We start from the raw sequence: 18,628 nt of genomic DNA on the forward strand, positions 1-18,628 counted from the left end.
CAACCAGAAAGAGGCTCTTTCCACTCCGGATGATAAAAGTTTGTTGTGAAAAGAAGGTAACTTTTAGCTGGACCATTTGTATTGAGCTTTATTCTTTGCAGGGCTTTCTTTATCTTTGGGGTCTCACAAATTCTATGGAAAATAAGATTTCACACACAGCAATTATTTTTAAATTAGAAGTGCCAAAGTAGTATGCCAAATTATTGTTACTTTTATATTTTAAAAAGTAATACAGACCTATGGTAAATTTACCCAAGAGAAATGAAAACGTACGTTCACACAAAATCCTGCACATGAATGTTTATAGCTGCTTTATTCATAATTGCCAAAAACTGGAAATAACTCAAATGTTCTTTAACCAGTAAACAGATAATCAAACTGTGATACAGCCCATATAATGGAATATTATCCAGCCATAAAAAGGAATGAACTATTGATAAACACTACGACATGGATGACTCTCAAATGCATTACGCTAACAAGGTAAGGGAAGCCAGATACAAAAGGCTACACATTGTATTATTCCATTTACATGACATTCTGGAAAAGGAAGACTATAGCGGAGAACAAATTAGTAGTTGCCGGAGGATGAGGTGGGGGAGGGGTTGACCACAGAGACAGTAAGAGGGAATATTGGGGGGTAATGGCAGTATTCTTGATTGTGATGGTTACATGAATATGCATTTGTCAAAACTCATAGAACAGCACACCAAAAAGTGAATTTTACTATAAAAATTTTCAATAAATGCATGAAAGTAAAAATAAGGTAATACAGGCCCACGGTAAATTCAAACAATGCAAGGAATTCAATCAAAAGTTTCCCTGCTAGATCTTTGTAATGATAGAATAATTCTGTATTTTGATTGCAGTGATGGTTACATAAATCTACACGTGCGATAAAATGACATAGAACCATACTCACACATCATACCAATTTCAATTTCCTGCAATTTATATTCTACTCTAGTTAAGATGTACCCATTGGGGGAAACTGGGTGGGTGACGGGTACTGGGATCTCTGTATTATCTTTGTAACTTCTTGTTCATCTCTCTCTCCCTATATTTTAAAGTATCTTTCAACCAAACTTCCAGACTCTAGTCCTGCTCAGGAGGGGAACACTATTACAAATTTCTTGTGTATCCTCTGTATGTTAAATCTAATATTTTATATATGTATACATGTACATATAAATTTATACATGAATACTTTTAGCACAAATAGTAGCATATTATATACATCCTTCTGCACCTTGTTATTTTTCAACTATTACTTTGGAGATTTTTCCATATCACAAACACATGGATACACTCATTCTTTTTTTCTGGCTGCATAGTATTCCATTGCACAATGGTATTACATTCGAATCTTAACAAGGAATTGAATTTAAGTAATTTGGAAATTTTTGAAACATGAAAGGTCAGTTGGAGTTGAGACCAAACATAAAGTTTTCACAGATTCAAGACTTGCCTCCAGAATACCCTTTGACCAGAAGGGGGAACGCAAAAGGCAGGACAAGAGGCGAAATGCTGGGAAATTGCCTCGGCCAATGGGGAAGCGGTGGGCCGGCAGGGAATTACCGCCGGGTAGGAGTCTGCGGAGGGGCGCTCTACTGCTGGAGTGGAGGCCATGCTCCAAACCAAGCTTTCCCAGCTGCATCTCAGATACACCGAAGTGTGTTAGGGTTATGCAGTGATGCGTGAAGAGCTCCAGCCTCCAGCGGGGACCACCTGCCCAAGCAGGGTCTGAACCTTCACCGCCTCCAGCCCACGCGCGCAGGGGGCGTACACGTGCTGACCTGCCCCAGGCCAGTTCCCGGCCCCGGCTCCTCCTCCCTCCAGCTCTTGCTCCGCTTTCTGCAGTATCACGTGCAGCCGCGCCGGGTGCAGGATGGCGGCGGCGGCGGCGCCAGCAGCGGTGGGTGTCAGGCTCCGGCACTGCTGCAGCCGAGGCGCTGTGCTCCTGCTCTTCTTCTCCCTGTCTCCTCGGCCCCCAGCCGCCGCCGCTTGGCTGCTGGGCCTTCGGCCCGAGGACACCGCTGGAGGCCGCGTGTCCCTGGAGGGGGGCACCCTGCGCGCGGCCGAAGGCACCAGCTTTCTCCTGCGCGTCTATTTCCAGCCCGGGCCCGCGGCGCCTGCTCCTCTGGTGCCCGCACCCACCCTTTCCCCGGGGGAGAACGGCACCGGCGACTGGGCTCCGCGGCTCGTGTTTATCGAGGAGCCCCCGGGCGGGAGTGGCCTGCTGCCCAGCGCTGTCCCCACGCGCTCCCCGGGGCCGCAGCGCTGCCGCGAGCAGAGCGACTGGGCGTCGGACGTGGAGGTCCTGGGGCCCCTGCGCCCCGGAGGCGTAGCAGGCTCTGCTCTAGTCCAGGTGCGGGTGCGGGAGCTGCGCAAGGGCGAGGCAGAGCGGGGCGGCGCGGACGGTGGCGGGAAGCTCTTCTCGCTGTGCGCCTGGGACGGGCGCACCTGGCACCACCACGGCGCCGCCGGCGGCTTCCTGCTGCGCGTCCGCCCGCGGCTGTATGGCCCGGGCGGGGACCTGCTGCCCCCCGCGTGGCTGCGGGCGCTCGGGGCGCTCCTGCTGCTGGCCCTGTCCGCACTGTTCAGCGGCCTGCGCCTGAGCCTGCTCTCGCTGGACCCGGTGGAGTTACGGGTCCTGCGGAACAGCGGCTCAGCCGCCGAGCAGGAGCAGGCGCGCCGCGTGCAGGCCGTGCGCGGCAGGGGGACCCATCTGCTTTGCACCTTGCTCCTGGGCCAAGCCGGAGCCAACGCGGCCCTGGCCGGCTGGCTGTATGCCTCGTTGCCGCCGGGCGTCGGGGGTCCGGAGGAAGACTACGGTGAGGCGGGGATTCACTTCCCGTGGCTGCCGGCGCTCGTGTGCACCGGCGCCGTGTTCCTGGGCGCCGAGATCTGCCCCTACTCGGTGTGCTCGCGGCACGGGCTGGCCATTGCCTCGCACAGCGTGTGCCTGACCCGGCTCCTGATGGCGGCCGCCTTCCCTGTGTGCTACCCACTGAGCCGCCTGCTGGACTGGGCGCTGCGCCAGGAAATAAGCACCTTCTACACGCGGGAGAAGCTGCTTGAGACGCTGCGGGCTGCGGACCCCTACAGCGACCTGGTGAAGGAAGAGCTCAACATCATCCAAGGCGCCCTGGAGCTTCGCACCAAGGTGGTGGAGGAGGTGCTGACCCCCCTCGGGGACTGCTTCATGCTGCGCTCCGACGCCGTGCTCGACTTCGCCACCGTCTCCGAGATCCTGCGCAGCGGCTACACTCGCATCCCCGTGTACGAGGGCGACCAGCGGCACAACATTGTGGACATTCTGTTTGTCAAGGACTTGGCCTTCGTGGACCCTGACGACTGCACCCCGCTTCTCACCGTCACCCGCTTCTACAACCGGCCCCTGCACTGCGTCTTCAATGATACCAGGCTGGATACGGTGCTGGAGGAGTTTAAGAAGGGTGAGCAGTGGTCTATCTCCTCCCTCAACTCCTACCCCCTTCAAAAGTATTGCCCTTTCATAAACATGTGAGGCTTCAGTACCCAAAGCAACTTCTCTGCTACGGTACCAAAAACTCAAGGAAGGCCCATCTCATGGCTCCCTGGCTCTTTTTATTTCACTTCTCCCTACCTTTTTTGCAGCTGCCTGAGCCCCTGGACTCTTCCTCTTTACTTGGCTCACAAGATGTGCCTCACTCCCGGTTCCTCATTCATTCTATTCCAGTATTTTTTCAGGGCCTAACAGTTGCCGGGTATTGTGCAGGTTGAACTCAGGGGATAGCCCTTGGATGGGATTGCATGGCTCCCTATTACAGGAAGAACCTCTGCAGGTTCCCATAACAAGCAGCCTTTGCTTTAAACTCCTACCTGGGTGGGAAGCTCACCATTTCCAGGGCAAACTGACTCCATTGCTGGACAGCTCCAGCTGCTGACAATGTCTTTCTTACATGAAGCAGAAATTTACCTCTCCAGAATGTCTCTCTTGGTCCTAGTTCTGGCCTTTGGATCACGTAGATTCAGCCCCAGACACTTTAGGCATTCTCCCCTCATACTGAGTTTTCCATCAGCTATTCATTACACCAAGTACCCAGGTTGGAGATTAAAAGTTGAGTAGGACAGTGAGGTCCTTGTACTTCTGGGAACTGTGGTCCCACGAGGTAGGGTAGATCTGGACCTGAGGAAATATTCTGGTATAGGGACCCGTTAGAAAACTTGCATATCCAAATTAATGGGGTTTCCTTCAAAGCAGTCACCATCCCCCCCCTTGATGTCATGCCTATAACACATTTACTACATGTCTAGAGTTTCCCTTTAGAAACTGGCTTCTGGGGTTGAGTACAATTCACTCCAGAAAAATTGGCCTGGATATTTTAGAGTTGATTACAGGTGGCATTACACATGTGACTGATCACCCTAGTTAGCCAGAGCTGACACTGGAAGACCTTTGGTTGTTTTTGAAAATCAGATCTACCTTCAAGAGTCACCATTGAGAGCATTCAGAAGACTAACTCACAGACCCTGAAAGCAATTCCAGAAATGATTTGAGAACAGTAGAACTTTCCAGAATGACTATTTTGAAGGAGGTATTCATCTGTATATATGAGATGGCATGTTTATTAAAAACAAAACAAAACAAACATCAATCCCCCGACTTTAGAATCTGGCTTCAAATGTAGCTTCCCTGTGGCTAGCAAGAATCTCATTTGATTGTGTATTTTTGATACACTTTTTTGTCAAAAATTCAATCTCATTACCTTATCAGAGCAGGTACTCTTTGTATATAAAGACTTTGCATGCAGAGAGAAATCTGGGGTCTTCCTCTGCCACAGTATTTTTAGACAAGTGAAATTGTGTTAAACATCAAAATGTAGCCTGAGAAGGGAAAAAAAGTTGAAAAGCTACTTTCAGTCTCAGATTTGGGGAAAGAACAGCCCTAGATTTTGTGTTGGTATCATAAGGGGAGGGAAATTGTGTATATTGCAGCTGTTTTAGCCCAGTCTGAGCTACTCTCTCACTCTCTTGTGTCTGTCTCCTCCGAGTCCTTGCATGACTCATTCCCAAAGCACTCAGGTTCATCCATCCACTCTTAGAATTATTCTTACATTTTGTGTACCCTGCAGAAGGGAGCCTTGGGTCTGGGCTTAAAAACGGTAAAAATCTATATTAGTTTGCTAGGGTTGCCGTAACAAAATACCACAAACTGGGTGGCTTAAACAACAGAAAGTTATTTTCTCACAGTTCTGGAAGCTGGAAGTCCAAGTTCAAGGTGTCAGCAGGTTTGGTTTCTTCTGAGCCTCTCTCCTTGGCTTGCACATGGCTGCCTTCTCACTGTGTCCTTACACGGTTGCCCCTCTGTCTGTGTGTGCTCATCCTTGGCATCTCTCTATGTGTTCTAATCTCTTCTTATAAGGACTCCAGTCAAATTGGATTAAGGCCCACTCTATCAGCCTTGTTTTACCTTAACCACCTCTTCCATGTGATAGGTAAGATAGAGTGCAGTTAAGATAGAATCTCATTGGGGCCAGCCCAATGGCGTAGGCAGTTAAGTGCAGGCGCCCCGCTTTGGCGGCCCAGGGTTTGCAGGTTCGGATCCCGGGCACATACCGACTCACCGCTTGTCAAGCCATGCTCTGGTGGCGTCCCATATAAAGTGGAGGAAGATGGGCACGGATGTTAGCTCAGGGCCAGTCTTCCTCAGCAAAAAAGAGGAGGATTGGCATCAGATGTTAGCTCAGGGCCGATCTTCCTCACACACACACACACACACACACACACACACACAAAAAGATAGAACCTCATTATCATGTGCTGCCAGAAGACGTTTTCAATGAAACTCCTGTGAACTCATTTATCCATTCATTTAGTGTGTGTTGAGCATCTATATAGTGTTAGGCAACAGGGTGGACAATAAGACTGCCCTCAGAAAGGAACAGTCTACAAGGGCATGCAGTGATAGACTACGGGCAGTCTTCAGAAGCAGGAGTTGTGTCTTACTAACCTTTTTATCCCCACCACCTTGCGTGTAGTAGGCTGCTAAAAAAAGTCTGTATTGATCTGAAATGAGTCCTGTTGCAGAATTTCTAAATCTGGTGTGAAAAAGACTTGTTAGTGTTCTATTTAGTAGTTAGTTTGTAATTAGATAGATCACTAAAGAGAAGAAGGCCATTACAGTGAATACCACACCAAGGAAGAAATTTCTATGTCCCTTCAGAGCCTTGCTCCTTCCTCAAAGTGTAGACCGTAAACCAGCAGCATGGGCCTCACCTGGGTGCTTTTCAGAAATACAGAATTTCATGCCTCACTCTAAATCCACTGAATGAAAATCTGCATTTTAACAAGCCCCCACTTGACTTGTGTGTATATTAAAGTTTGAGAAGCATTGCCTTCAGAGAACCCTTATCAATACTGATTGGTAGATTTACTTAGAATAAATACAAGGAATAATTATCAAGGTAGGTGTTCTCTGGGTCCAAGCCATATAATCCAGTAGTCATTTTCTATAAGAGTTATGTTTGTACTATAGGTTAGGAGAGGAAAACCAAGTTGAATTACTTTTCTTTGCCTTTAAAAATAACTTTTTAAGCAAGTTGTAACAGCCCTTCCATTTGCCTCACTTCCTTGCATCTCAAGTAACTTAACCACCTAAACAAAGCCCTTAGGAGGTAGGAGAGGAAAATAATATTAATAGGAACAACAGTTGCCATTAATTGAGCAATAGCTCTGCCAGGCACCACACCAAGCCCTTTACATTCTCAGAACAACCCTCCTGGGTAGGTATTATCAAATCCATTTTACAGATGAAGATACTGAAGCTCAAATCAATAACATGATTTGCTCAACTTCTCATAGCTGACAGAATTGTGATTTGAACTAGTCCGTAGGAGCCCAAAGCCTGTTCTTTTTCCCAGTTTTGTTCCATCCTCTATCCCAAAACTCCTGCCACCCACAGAATTCAAAGCTGGCCTTTTGCCTCTGACTTGCTGCCCATGGCTGATTCACCTCTTGTTTCTGCAGGTTAGAAATGTAGCTGTTATAGTTACAATAATTGCTAACATACATATTGCATTTTACAAAACATTTCTACCTGCCCTCTCTTATCTGATCCTTAAAGCAACTCTGCAGGTACAGGTGAGGACGCTAAGGCCCAGAAGGATAACTTGGCCTGCCTAAGGTCAGCACTCAGCTAGTATATTCTAAGGTCCAGATTCAAATCCAGATCGTGTAACTCCAAAGCTCTTCTCCATATGGGATTTTCTCTATATATTTCTTATGGGTTCCAGGTCTTTAGAAGTGGGGAAAAGGAAAATGGTCTTTCTTTCCAGCCAGCATGCTAGCTTTATAAAAGGGAACAGTATTTCTCCCCACTGGACTGTGAGTTCCTTGAGAGCGGAGAATGAATCTTATTTACGTTGTATTCTCGGGGCAAGCACAGGGGCCACCATGGCTAGGGGTGAATAAACATTTGTTGAATAAATGGTCTTAAATAGCTAACTTCTACTATATTTCTATGTTTCAGTGAGGTGAACCCTAACTCCATTCCATTGACCATAACCAACTCTCCTCTTACTCTTCCTGGGTTCTCTACCCCAGTTAGTGGCACTACTGCCCCTCCAGTCTCCCAGGCTAGAAACCTCTCCTTCACTCCCCACCCTCATCCTACTAATCACTGTCTTAGGCTGCTCAGGCTGCCATAGCAAAATACCATAGACTGAGTGGTTTAAACAGAAGTTTATTTTCTCACAATTCAGGAGGATAGAAGTCCAAGATCAAGGTTCCAGCCAATTTGGTTTCTGGTGAGAGCTCTCTTCTTGGCTTGTAGACGGCCACCTTCTCACTATGTCCTCACATGGCCTTTCCTCAGGGCACACGCAAAGAGAGAGAGAGAGAGCAGGAGTGCTTGTCTCTCCTCTTCTTCTTATAAAGACACCAATCCTGTTGGATTAGGGCCCCACCCTTTGGATCTCATTTAACCTTAATTACTTTCTTAGAAGCCCCACTGGGGGTTAGGACTTCAACATATGAGTTTGGGGCGGGGAAGGGACACAAACATTCAGTCCATAACAATCACCAAAGTCTACCAAATATTTGGAACAAAGTCTGCAAAAAATTTGCCAATGTTGCATCCAATGTATAGATATTTCTTGTACCTGTACATAATTTATCCCACTATTTCTTCCACTTAGGCTATTCATTGATTTTGTTCAGCAAATAGTTACTATGTACCTGTTGTGTAGGCACAGTGGAGAACACCACCAATAAGGTTCCTGTCTGCATGGAGCTTTCACTCTAATGCAAGATACAGAAATTAAACAAATGGGATAGTGGTTAAGAGCATAAGCTTTGGTGCCAGACTGCCTGGGTTGCATCCTGGCCTTGGGCAAGTACTTAACTGTTTGTTTCATTAGCTATAAAATAAAGATAATAAGAGTATTTACTCGTAGGGTTGCTTGAAATATTAAGACATTATTGCGTAATAATGCTTATTTAGTAACTATCATAATAAATCCTAAATAAATGTTAGCTATGGTTATTAAATATAAACACAAATCTATTACCATTTGTGCAAATGCCTCCTAAGATGTTTCGCTTCTTCCAGTTTTTGGCTCCCTCAAATCCGTCCTCTCCAGTGCTGCTAAAATAATCTCTGGTGATGTCATCCCTGCTTAAAACCCTTCTGCACTCCCCACTGCCAGCAGGACAAAGTCTAAGCTGTGCCCTCACGACCTGCTCCCTGCCCTCCTCTCCAGCCTCGTCACTTACCGCTCCCTGCCACAGCTTTATGCTCCAGCAACACCGAACTCCTTGGCCACACTGTGCTGTTTCTTGCCTTTGTCCCTTTACTCATGCTGTACTCTTTGTCGGGAATATGTGTTGCCTGACTAATCCCTACTCCAGATCCTCCTTTAATGCTCAATACAGGGGCCTCGTCCTCTGGGAACCTTCTCCTGTAAACCCCATTTTTGGCCAACTTAATTGTTCGATATCTCTATTATTGAACTAACAGGCTGCATTATCAGTATCTGTTTATAAGTGCCACCCACCCATATAATGAGCATCTGGAGGGCAAAGACTGTCTTATCTTTTTTTGTAGCTGTAGCACCTAACAATGGATATGACACAAAGTAAGTTTTCAATAAATGTTTGTTGAATGACTGACTGAATGACTGAAGGAGTTAAACTTTAACATAATGGACGGGATCTGCAGAGCTCTAGTAAATGAATGGTTAATTATTTCCAGCCTAATCATTTTGGCCCATGCAGCAGGACAAAGACAAATTTTAAATGTTAGAAGAAAATGTTGTATATTGTTTCTTTGCTTCTTTAGGTACATCTATTTATTGTAACAATTATATAGCCCTTTTCATGTTCAAAGCACTGTGTTAAGAGTTGGGTGTGTGAGATACAATCCCTGCTCCCAAAGAGCCTACAACCTAATGGAAGAATAGTATTGCCTTTTGTAAAGATAGAAGGCAGGCTAGACTCACCTTTCCCCTGACTTCCAACAACATTACAATTCCCAAATCATGGCTCAGCTTATAAGTATGTGGATAAGACAGACCTGTACATAAATCCTTAAAACAAAGTGCTATAATAGAAATATAAAAATGCAATGAGAACATGAAGAAGAGAGTAACTATGGTTAGGTTATTTTGCTTTTATGAAAATTTTACTCAAGTTTATAAATTTCTGTACTGCGTATTTATTATAGAAAATTGAAAAATATAGAACAGTAGATAAAATATGAAAATCACCTGAAGTTAATCATCCCACTATCCTGAAATAATAACTTTTAATATTTTGTCATGTAAAAATATATTACACATAATAAGAACCTTAATCAAATACTTAAAAAGAAAGTAAAGGGAAAAACCCATGGTCTTGCCTTCTTCCACAAATCAAATATCCCGTTCTAATCCCAAGAGTGATTTTTTGATGTGATAGTATTATTTTCACAATAGTCTCCTTGGGGTTGAGTTCTGTAATTTGGGAAAACAAATTTATAAAATGGAGCCTTAGAGATTTATTGAACTTAATTTTTAAAGTTTACTAGTCTACTTATTGGATTGTTTTTAGGAGAAAACCAACCTTGTATAGACAACAGGGAGAAGGAATAAAGCTTTCTTCTGAAGTCAAAGGCCTCTGGGCACTACAGCTCTGATACTTAACTTAGTTAAGCAACTCAGCTCTGCTGGGTTAGTATCACCATCTTCCCAAACAAAAGATGGGGTAATCCACATAATGTTGGGTTACTCCATCTGTAGATTAGCATAGCCATGTAAAATTATGTAAAATGCCCTGTTGCAGTTTTCATACTCAGTCTTTGCTCATTCATTCAGTAAATATTTATTGATCTCCTGCTGTGGGTCAGGCACTGTGCTCCCTAGGAATACAGTCTGAACAAAAAAGCCATTGACCAGCCATATATATGGAGCTGAAAGGCATCCTCTTCAATCTTTGGTCCTACTGCATGTGATCTGTTGCCTAAAGTATATCCAACCAGCCAGTAAGTGCTCCTGGTGCAGACACACAATGTAATATTTTCACCAGGAATAATCTGGTTGAAAAGTCAGTGCTTTGCTTTATCATTCTAAAATTCTGGTGTGAGCTATTTTAGCAGGAAGAATAATCATCCCATTGCTTAATTCTATAAAAAGCTGACAAAGCATTAGTTCTACATTCTTTGTCTTCAATAAAAGAAAATAAAAAGTTATTTTCATGGGTATAATTAGGGATAATATTCTTAAAAATGTGTTAAATGTTGCTAAATAATAATTAATAAAATTTAGAATAAGATGTTTACCTTCTGAACAATAATTAGAGCAAATAATAAACAGAGCCTAGTCCATCATGTGCAGGGAGGAAGAACAAAAGGAAACAAGAAAAAGTGAAAATAATTAAGTATATAAGGTGCTAAAATTGTCGATTTATATTTCTTTCTTTAAAAGTTTTCATTATGATGGTTGTCATATTGTTCTGCAATAATTTTTTTTGTCAACCTGGCAAAAGAAATACCAGGTAACAGTGGAGCCTGAGCTGGAAGGGGCACTGAAAAACCTGAGAAGAACTCTAATTCACACTTTTTCTTTTTAGATTTAGTTATCCTGTGGAGGGCATAACAGGCTTCATTGTCAGACTATCTTTTTATCTAATCTAAATCCCACAGGCTGTAGCTAAATTCTATTTCCTCTTTTTATCATCCTTTGTGAGTCCTTTTTTATTTGAAGAATATCGTAGCTCACTTCAATTCCATTTTTTAACCATCAATACTTTCCTTCCTTTCTTCATCCCCACCTATCTTCCTTCCTTCCTTCTTCCCTCCTTCCTTCCTTCCATAGGACATTATTCTACGTCAGGTCTCCTGCCCTCTTGGTGCTTGCAGTTCAGTAGGGAGATGTGCACTAACTAATAAACAATTACAAATGGGGACAAGTGATTTGAAGAAAAGGTATAGGGAGCTTAGAGAGCATATAATAGGGTGCTCTGACCTGGTCTTGTGGGTCAGGATAGACTCCCCCCTCCCCAAGTGATATTTGAGCTGAATCCTAAAGGGTGGTGAGAAGGAGTTCACCAGAGGAAGAACTTTTTAGAAGGGAGCAGACATGCAAAGGCTCTGACGAAAGAGCGTGGGTGCCATGTGGGGTTCCTGGGCTATCTACAGCCATTAGGGGAAGCGCCGCCTCTGCCAGCCAACCCTCCGTCTCCCCCTAGTGATTGATGATGTCATCTGGGCAATTGAGTTCAGGAACATTCACTGAGCGCTGAGCTACCAGGGCTTAGGGATGGATATGGATATAGGAAAGACCCTGCCCTCCAGGAGCATGAAAGGAGGAAGCGCCCTGATGGAAATGATACAAGGCCACCTGGGGTGCAGGCAAGGGCATCCAGACAACATCTGTGGGTGAAGGCAGAAGGAAGATATAATTCCCTGAAAGGGTCGAGGAAAACTTCTCTGAGGAAGTGAGAGGAGAGGGACTCTGATAAGCAATTCTGAAGGGAAAGGGCATTCCAGCTGAGGCAGGAGCTTCAGCTAGAAAAATAAAGGCAGAAAGGGAGTGGATGCTACATTTGAATGCTGGTAGGGCAATGATCATAATGCTGCTTTCCTTCCAGCAAAATGGGGAACTAGGCAGAAAGAGGTATTTGTCAAACGTCATTTTTGTTTCCTCTAAATGCCAAAACTGTATATTTTAACTATTTTTGGTGGTGATATTTCTAAAATATTTTATACTCATTCCTGCCTTCCCTAACAAAGGATCCTAAATATAACTTAATCTTTTCCTGATGACACAGGATCATGGTCATGAGACTGTCGTTATTTTATGCAGTATTATAAAGCAATTCTCTGTCTACTCTTTTATTTATCTCTGTCCTCTGGCTATCAGCTGCTGGTTCTCTTTGAGCCAGCCTCCAGCAAATCCCTGCCCCCACCTCACTCATCACAAAACCGCTCTTTCTGTGTGTATCTCGGAGCTTCTATTTAACTGAGAAGCCAAGTAAATACACATTTTGGGAATTGTGTGCCTGGCATACAATAAGCTTCAATAAATATTTGTTGAATAAATGATTAATTAGGCTTTAACTGGGAGCCTAGGGTATGGGGTTGCTGTATGAACCTGGGATAATTCCTTCTGGGACCAGATTCAAAGCCATGCAAAGTCAGACCTGCTGATAATGGGTCGTTACTCTGCTATTTTTGCAGTGTTGCTTAGCAAGCCAAACTGCCATCCGGCTTAGATTCTAGTGACTAACAACTATTTTTTCATGCCCTGATGATGCTGGTTACCATGGTTCTCTGGGTGACATGGTTCTCTTTTTTATAATTGCTTTTTAAGGCTCAAGAAATTTTTTGGTGATAAATGCGTTGATTACTCTATTTCCAATGAAGTAGAACAGGACAATTACTACAAAGTGCAGCTTTTTTTTTTTTTAAACTAGAGAAAGGGACATTTTGTTTTTCCAAATCAAGGTGGTTGCTACAGGACTGGTTTTTGTGTTTTTTGTGTTTCTCTTCCTGATTTGATAGAAAGTGATTTGATTTGATTGTCTACATAAAAACTATCTAGCATGGGTCAAGGCAGCCTTTTCTCCTCTCATTCCAATGGAATTCTCCAATATTAAGATATAAACATTAGGAGTTCACAGCCCTTTGTAAAGGCAAGAGGCTATAACTGTTGGCACTGTTAAAATTCTAATATGCCTTTATCATCACAAAGAAGCCTCCTGCAAAGCCAAACTGTTTTTGTAGCCAAGGATTGTTTAGACTCATAAAAGTATAGAATTTTAGAGCCAGAAAAGGAAGCTTGGAGATCACCTGGTCCCATCCGTTAATTTTCAGGTGGAGAAAACCAAGCCCAGCAAGGACAAATAATAAAAACAGCAACGATAATCCCTTATAGTTGCAAAGCCTTTTATGTTTGCAAAGATCTTTCCGGAACAGTAACTCATTTTGTGCTCACTGTGCATGTGAAGTCAGTAGAATTTATCCCCATTTTGCACCTGGGATCTCAAGACTTGAGTATCCTGTTCAATGTTAGTGACTGAGGCAGAAGCAGAAGCCACATCTGTGACTCACCGCCTCAGACTCTAGAGCCACAAACACAGAGAGTCGTAGACACCTGGGCTCAAATGCCAGCTCCTTCATTTACTAACTATGTGACTGGGGCAGGTCACGCTACCACTCTGAATGAGGCTTATCTTCCTTCTTCTTAAAATGGAAATAATGATCCTACGTTGTAAGCTTACTAGGAAGGCTAAATAATGCCTGTACAGTAAGACACTCCACCATTTGCCTCTTACCTCACTGACCTAAGTAAATGAATTGTATCTAGTCAGTCATTTTGTATAACAAGTGCTTCCTCTGATCCAGCCACTGTAAAGGTCACATATATGATAAGAAAACAGAAATGAGAGCTGTATACTTTGCATAGGGCCCAGGAGACCAAAATTGAGTTGTGGCAATTTCCTTACATTTGTCTTATCCTGCCATCAGTTAGCATTAGGTTTCCTCCCCCATCACTCTGCCCTTCCTCAGACACCCCAGGCAAATAAAAAAACATGACCATGTAAATAAACATCACAGTCAGATCAACGAAACCCCTCTAAGCTCCAAACAGTCCACTAAAATGAAATATCAGGCTAGACATGGGAAAAAGGGTTGGACCAGAAGGCAGAAGTATTGTGGAGAGGTGGGACTGTGCCTCCTTTCCCCTTCCCCGTTCAAAGCTCTTCTCCTCTCTTGCTAACTAACTCACTAGTGAGATGCTGGGCTGCATACTTTCCTGCAGGCTCTGGGCACTTACAAAATAAGTTCACATTTCTGTTAACACATTTGAGGCAGGAAACCTGAGATTTGGCTTGAAATGTGGAGTCTGCAAGGCATGTTGGGAAGAGCACAGGCTATGGAGGCAGACAGACCTGAGTGTGTTTCCAGCTCTGTCGCATACTAACTCTTGGCCCTTGGGCAAGTCACTTAATTTTTCTGAGTCTCAGTTTTCTCATCCACAGACTAGTAATAACAATCCTCATTTGCAGAGATACAATGAAGACCAGAGGTTACGTACGTACCTCCTGAACAGTAGGTGTGGCAATCACCACTGTGGCAAAAACTGGAAAATGGAATGAATGTTGACCTGTGCCCTCAGGAGTCAGCTTGGTTTAGATGAGAAACAGTGTGGAGAACATTGGAATAGCTGTAGGCTGTCTTCGCCTGGAATGAGAACCTTCAAAAGGGTGCAGTTTTAAGGTCACCTCAGGTGTCTGGCTTACTTCAAATAGAACCTCTGAGAGCCACACCTCTCTCTTCTCCCAGGGACCAGCCTAGTTTGACCATAGCCCCTGGGCTGGCCCAGAACTAAATGATCTTTGGATGACTAAGGCCAGCCCTATTTGCCTTTCTTCTTTCTTTCTTTCTTTATTTTTTGCTGAGGAAGATTTGCCCTGAGCTAACATCTGTGCCAGTCTTCCTCCACTTTATATGTGAGTCGCCGCCACAGCATGGCTGACAAGTGGTATGAGTCTGTGCCCCGGATCCGAACCCGCAAACCCAGGCCGCTGAAGCAGAGCGCACCAAACTTAGCCACTATGCCTTGGGGCCAGCCCCCCCATTTGCCTTTCAATATATCATCCTCATATCTGAGATTGGTTCATGATCTGAGAATGTCACCATTAGCCAAAGCTTAGCCAGATAACTCTGGGTCAACCTGGTGATTTTTTTTTTTTGCTGAGGAAGATTCGCCCTGAGCTAGCATCCACTGCCAATCTTCCTCTTTTTGTAGGTGAGCCACCGCCACAGCATGGCCACTGACGGATGAGTAATGTAGGTCCTCAACCAGGAACCGAACCTGGGCTACTGAAGCGGAGCGCACCAAACTTAACCACTAGAGCACTGGGGCTGACCCTCAATACAGTGATTTTTAAGCAGGGGATCTTGGTTATGTTTGGCCTGAACCTGGAGAGAGACAAACTGGCCCCATGGGAAGCCTCCAAGACCAGTTCTGAGTCTGAGAGGCCTGAGGTTAAAGTATTCAGTCTTGTTTAGTTGTGTCTTGAAGCTTTCCACAAACCCCAGCTAGGGTGGGTCCTATTCAATTCCCTGAGTTCAAATATTGGCTCTACCATTTATTAGCTGGGTATTCTTGGACCAGTTAATTTCTGAATGGGGAATAAGCACAATGCATTTTGAAAGAGGGGTGGGAAAGAAGGGAAGGTATATACCAAAAACCATGGAGGTCTTTAATGGCTGCAAGAAGACTTCAGAGATGATCCTCCCTGGTAACTGGTACATGTTACTAAGATGGGGAATAACCTCATAAATGCAGTGTTTGGGGGCAGTCAGTCTGGTTTTGGTGGATTAGAGCTTGAAAAACCAAAAGGAGGATTGGTTAGGATATTAGTGCAGTCATCCAGGATACGATGAGGACATGGAAATTAAGGACTATGCACTTGCAACTGGAAGAGGAGGAAATCTCTGAGACTTCATTACCTTCTGGATGCTCCTCCTCAGTCTCCTTTACTGGTTCCTCCCACATCATATTCACTGATGTACCCTCAGCACTTGAGGCAGGGCCTACCCATATCAGACACTCAGATATTTGTTGCATGAGTGTTGGTTGCATTTCTATGACCTCTAAATGTTAGAATGCCCAAGGGCTCAGAAATGGATCTCTTTGTCTACTCTCACTCCCTTGGTCATTTCATTCATTCTCCCAAAGATATATTAACTCCAGACTTACATTTCCAATTGCCACTTGACATCTCCACTTGGACATCTAAAAAGGCATCTCAAACTTAAACCTGTCCAAAACAGAGCTTCTGCTCTCTTTGCCAAACCTACTCCTTGCACAATATTCCCAAACTCTGTAAATTGCAGTTCCATTCTTATAGTTGTTCAGGCCCAAACTTCTCTTTCTCTCTTGCCCCACATCCAGTCCCTCATGTAGACTCTGCTTTCAACATATCTAGAGAATCTGACTACATCTCACCCCCTCGGCTACTACCATCCCAGTCCAAGCCACCAGCCATTTCTCCCTCAGATGAGTGCCAGAGCTTCCTATGAGGTCTCGCTGCTTCCACCTCTGCCCACGTTGTGTCCATTCTTAACACAACAGCTAGAGATCTGTTTAAAACATGAGTCAGATCATATCACTTTTTTTGCCCAAAAAACACACACAACAATACAAAACTCTACAATGGCTTTATCTCACTCAGAGTAGGAATCCTTACAAAGGCCTTCCAGGCTCTGTTGCAGCTGCAGCCACCCCACCCCTTACCTCCCTGACCTTGACTCCTACTACTCTCTTCTCCCACACTCTACAGCCACTGCACCAGCCTCCTTCCCGTTCCTCCAGCACATCAGTTACACTTCCAACTCAAGGCTTTTGCATCTTTTTCTACTGCCAAGATATCCCACAGATACCCATGGGGCTCCCTCACTGCCTTCAGAAATTTATTTGAATACCACCTTCTCAGGGAGTTCATCCCTGGCTTCCCTTTCCTAAAATTGTAACACCTGCTCACTCACTCCTACACACTCCCTCATCAACCTTCCCTCCTTTGCTTTTCTCTATAGCACTGTGCTATGGATTTTATATATTTATTTGGTTTATTATCTCTCATCCCCACTTACTAGAATGTCAGCTACAGAAGGAAAATTATTTGTTCATGTATTCATTGCTGCATTTCTAGTGCCTAGAAGAGTGCTTGGCACATAGGAGGCATTCGGTTAGTACTTGTTGAAAGAATGAAGGAAGAAAACACGAATTGGAGGAATGTGGGGATTTTTATCTAAATAACAGCAAAGGAAAAGGAGGTAAAAATGACTCCTGGATTATGAGTCTGGGTAACTAGAAGGTTGATGGCGCCATTTACTGTAGTGAAGAGGGAGGAAGAGCAGGGATGATGGGTCTTGTAGATCATGTGTTCCTATTTGGATAAGTGATTTTGACAAGACAAGGGGGCAGCTCTGGCAAAATATCTAAAACAGGATGAGAGTTCAAAATGGACACTGAAGTTAGGATATAAATTGAGTTCTCAGGAAAGAGGTGATGGTTATATTTAAAGTGATGGGCTCGCTAGGATCTTTGATCGAGAGGAGAGAGAAGAGCAGAGGATCAAGGACTGGAGCAGAGATTTTTTACCTGCAACTGCCCATTAGAGTCACCTGAAGAAGTTTTAAACATCCAATGCCTGGACCAATCCCAGACCAATTAGATCAGAACTTCTGTGGGTGGGCCACAGGTATCAATAGGTTTTAAAGCTCCCTGGGTGATTCTCACATGCAGCCAGGGTTGAGAATCACTGAGCTGGTCTTTGAGGTATATTTGTCTTTTGGTGAGGATAAAGTAAAGGAATCCACAATGGAAACAGAAAAATATCAGTCTTGAATGGTGGAGAGAAAACCAGTGTAGTCTTTACCAGTTCTTCTCATACTCAAATGTGCATAAGAATCACGTGGAGAGCTTGAGGAAATGCACATTCTGACTTAGACTGCTGGGATGGGGGCCAAACTTCTGCATCTCTCACAAGCTCTCAGGTGATGCCAAATCTTCTGGTACAAGGGCCACACTTTGAGTAGCAAGTGGCAAGAGCTGTGCTTCTCAAACTTGGTGTGCATAAGAATCACCTAGAATATCATTAAAACAGCTGTCTGGGCCCCACCTCACCACCGAAGGTCCTGATTCTGCAGGTCAGGGGTGGGACCTGAGAACCTGCATTTTGAGAAGTGCCCAAGTGATGTTCAATGCTGTTGCTCCAAGGAACACACTTCGAGTGGTAGAGGGTCATCAAGACCGAGGTAAGAAAGAAGAAGCACTCAATACTGTCTACCAAATGAATAAAAGATGCTGCAGGGACACCAGGGAGAATAAGAACATGGCAAAAGCCACTTTATTTTACAAGGTGAAGGTCATGAGTGAGGTAGAAACCATAAAACCATAAAATGGTTTCTACTTTCCTTAGTTTTCTATTTCCAAGCAATATGCTTTCCTCCTAGCTTCTTTATTTTATCTTGGCAACAGTTACCTTACCAAAGTGCTGTAGCTATTTTTGAAAGAGAGAGGAAGCAAATCAATTATTTGCTTTTTTTTCAAGGCATAGGAGGTATGCTAACAGAGTCTTTGGGAGCTCTTCTTTG

General features: G+C 44.3%; 1 protein-coding gene across 2 annotated transcripts in view; it reads left to right on the forward strand.

Moving 5' to 3' along the window:
- Window positions 1-1,653: 1,653 nt before the first annotated feature.
- Window positions 1,654-18,628, forward strand: part of CNNM1 (cyclin and CBS domain divalent metal cation transport mediator 1) — a 63,027-nt gene continuing 46,052 nt past the window's right edge. For both annotated transcript variants that reach the window (XM_058543728.1, XM_058543729.1), the window contains exon 1: window positions 1,654-3,458. In XM_058543728.1, coding sequence (XP_058399711.1) covers window positions 1,889-3,458 — 1,570 coding nt within the window. In that variant the 5' untranslated portion in view covers window positions 1,654-1,888. The remainder of the gene's footprint in view (window positions 3,459-18,628) is intronic.

Source organism: Diceros bicornis, chromosome 6 (assembly GCF_020826845.1).
Source record: "Diceros bicornis minor isolate mBicDic1 chromosome 6, mDicBic1.mat.cur, whole genome shotgun sequence".
Lineage (NCBI taxonomy): Eukaryota > Metazoa > Chordata > Mammalia > Perissodactyla > Rhinocerotidae > Diceros > Diceros bicornis.